This window comes from Penaeus monodon, chromosome 32, assembly GCF_015228065.2.
Source record: "Penaeus monodon isolate SGIC_2016 chromosome 32, NSTDA_Pmon_1, whole genome shotgun sequence".
NCBI lineage: Eukaryota > Metazoa > Arthropoda > Malacostraca > Decapoda > Penaeidae > Penaeus > Penaeus monodon.
The window spans coordinates 26,391,950-26,393,225 of NC_051417.1; the positions used below are offsets into that span (position 1 = coordinate 26,391,950).

At 33.8% G+C, this 1,276-nt stretch overlaps 1 protein-coding gene across 2 annotated transcripts in view; it reads right to left on the reverse strand.

Moving 5' to 3' along the window:
- Positions 1-99: 99 nt before the first annotated feature.
- The window catches only part of LOC119593775 (protein draper-like), a gene marked incomplete at its 3' end in the record, with an annotated part of 60,455 nt that continues 59,278 nt past the window's right edge, over positions 100-1,276 (reverse strand). For both annotated transcript variants that reach the window (XM_037942796.1, XM_037942797.1), the window contains 2 exon segments: positions 100-291; positions 1,031-1,219. In XM_037942796.1, coding sequence (XP_037798724.1) covers positions 100-291; positions 1,031-1,219 — 381 coding nt within the window.

Here is a 1,276-nt window from a genome sequence, read left to right on the forward strand (position 1 = left end):
TCAATACTGAGGGGAAATACCCCCAAAATGGTGTTGAAGCCTTCCTAACTGAATGTCAATAACCCCCTAAAATAATATCAAAATACGGAACACACGAACCTGGATCTTTCGGAGGAGGAGGTCGCTGTTTTATTTCATCATACACATGTTCTACAAGGCGGTTATCCTTTAAACTTTCAATAGAATGATAAATATTAAGGTTTGGGTTAGTGGCATCGGCTTCTAATGCTTTCACTCGCGCTGCTTGCCTCTGAAGGGTCGATGGCACATCATAATGACCCCCTACAGCACCTAAAAAAATGATGATATTTTCCATCTTAAAATCTTAGGCTTTGTGCCAATTTCAGGGGGTGAAACAACTTAAAAATTAATTTGGGGGTCCCAAATCAAATAGGGATAAAGAAAAGCTCAAAAATCCCTATTTCAAAGATTGTTAAAATATTTTCAAACCCAATAGCTTTGTGACTCATCTGAAGATACTTGATTGTCACAACTAAGAGCCAATTCAATTAAATTGATGACCAATGTATTAATGCATATATTCCTACTAGTTTTAGTTGCATTAATACACGCGCACTTTAACTACTGGATAATTTGACTAGAACATCAGATTATTATAGAAAGATTTCCAATCTACAGTAACCTTATTTAAACTTGAAACACTAGTTAATTATGCAATTTTTATTATGCAGAAATAAATAACAAAGGGACTAAACATAAAAGCAAAAGCAATGATTCACAAGGAAAGGTCAAGAGTTTTATTAGTGCATTAGTTTATATAAATTACTTAAAATTATCATATTTGCTGTTTGTAAATAATGAAAAGTCCTAGTAAACAGAATTCACATATCCTTCCCACATGACTTTTAGGACAATCTCCACATATCTACATCAAACTAAAAGTAAAAAGTCAGAAAAACTACCTTAAAAAAATATAGAATGGTGAATTAGTAAAAAAAGTTCTATCAAACTAATGCTAGACTTAAAAGGGAGAAAAAAAGACATTCTTTAGTATGAACAAGCAACTTACCTAAACTACTAATGTCATCGTCAAAGGTGAAAGTGCCTAGTTTTTCCCACTCTCTATTCTTATCATCTTTTATTGAGAGGTTATTCTTAATGGTGACACCGTTGTTTAGGTTTCCATTCTCTAAGAGGTTCGGCTGCGACTTGCTTACAGTCTGGTATGCATATACTGGATTGTCAAAGTGGTGTTGATCTGCAAGGAAACTTTGCGTTAGGCCAACTAAAAATCTTCTATGCCTTACTTTGTCTT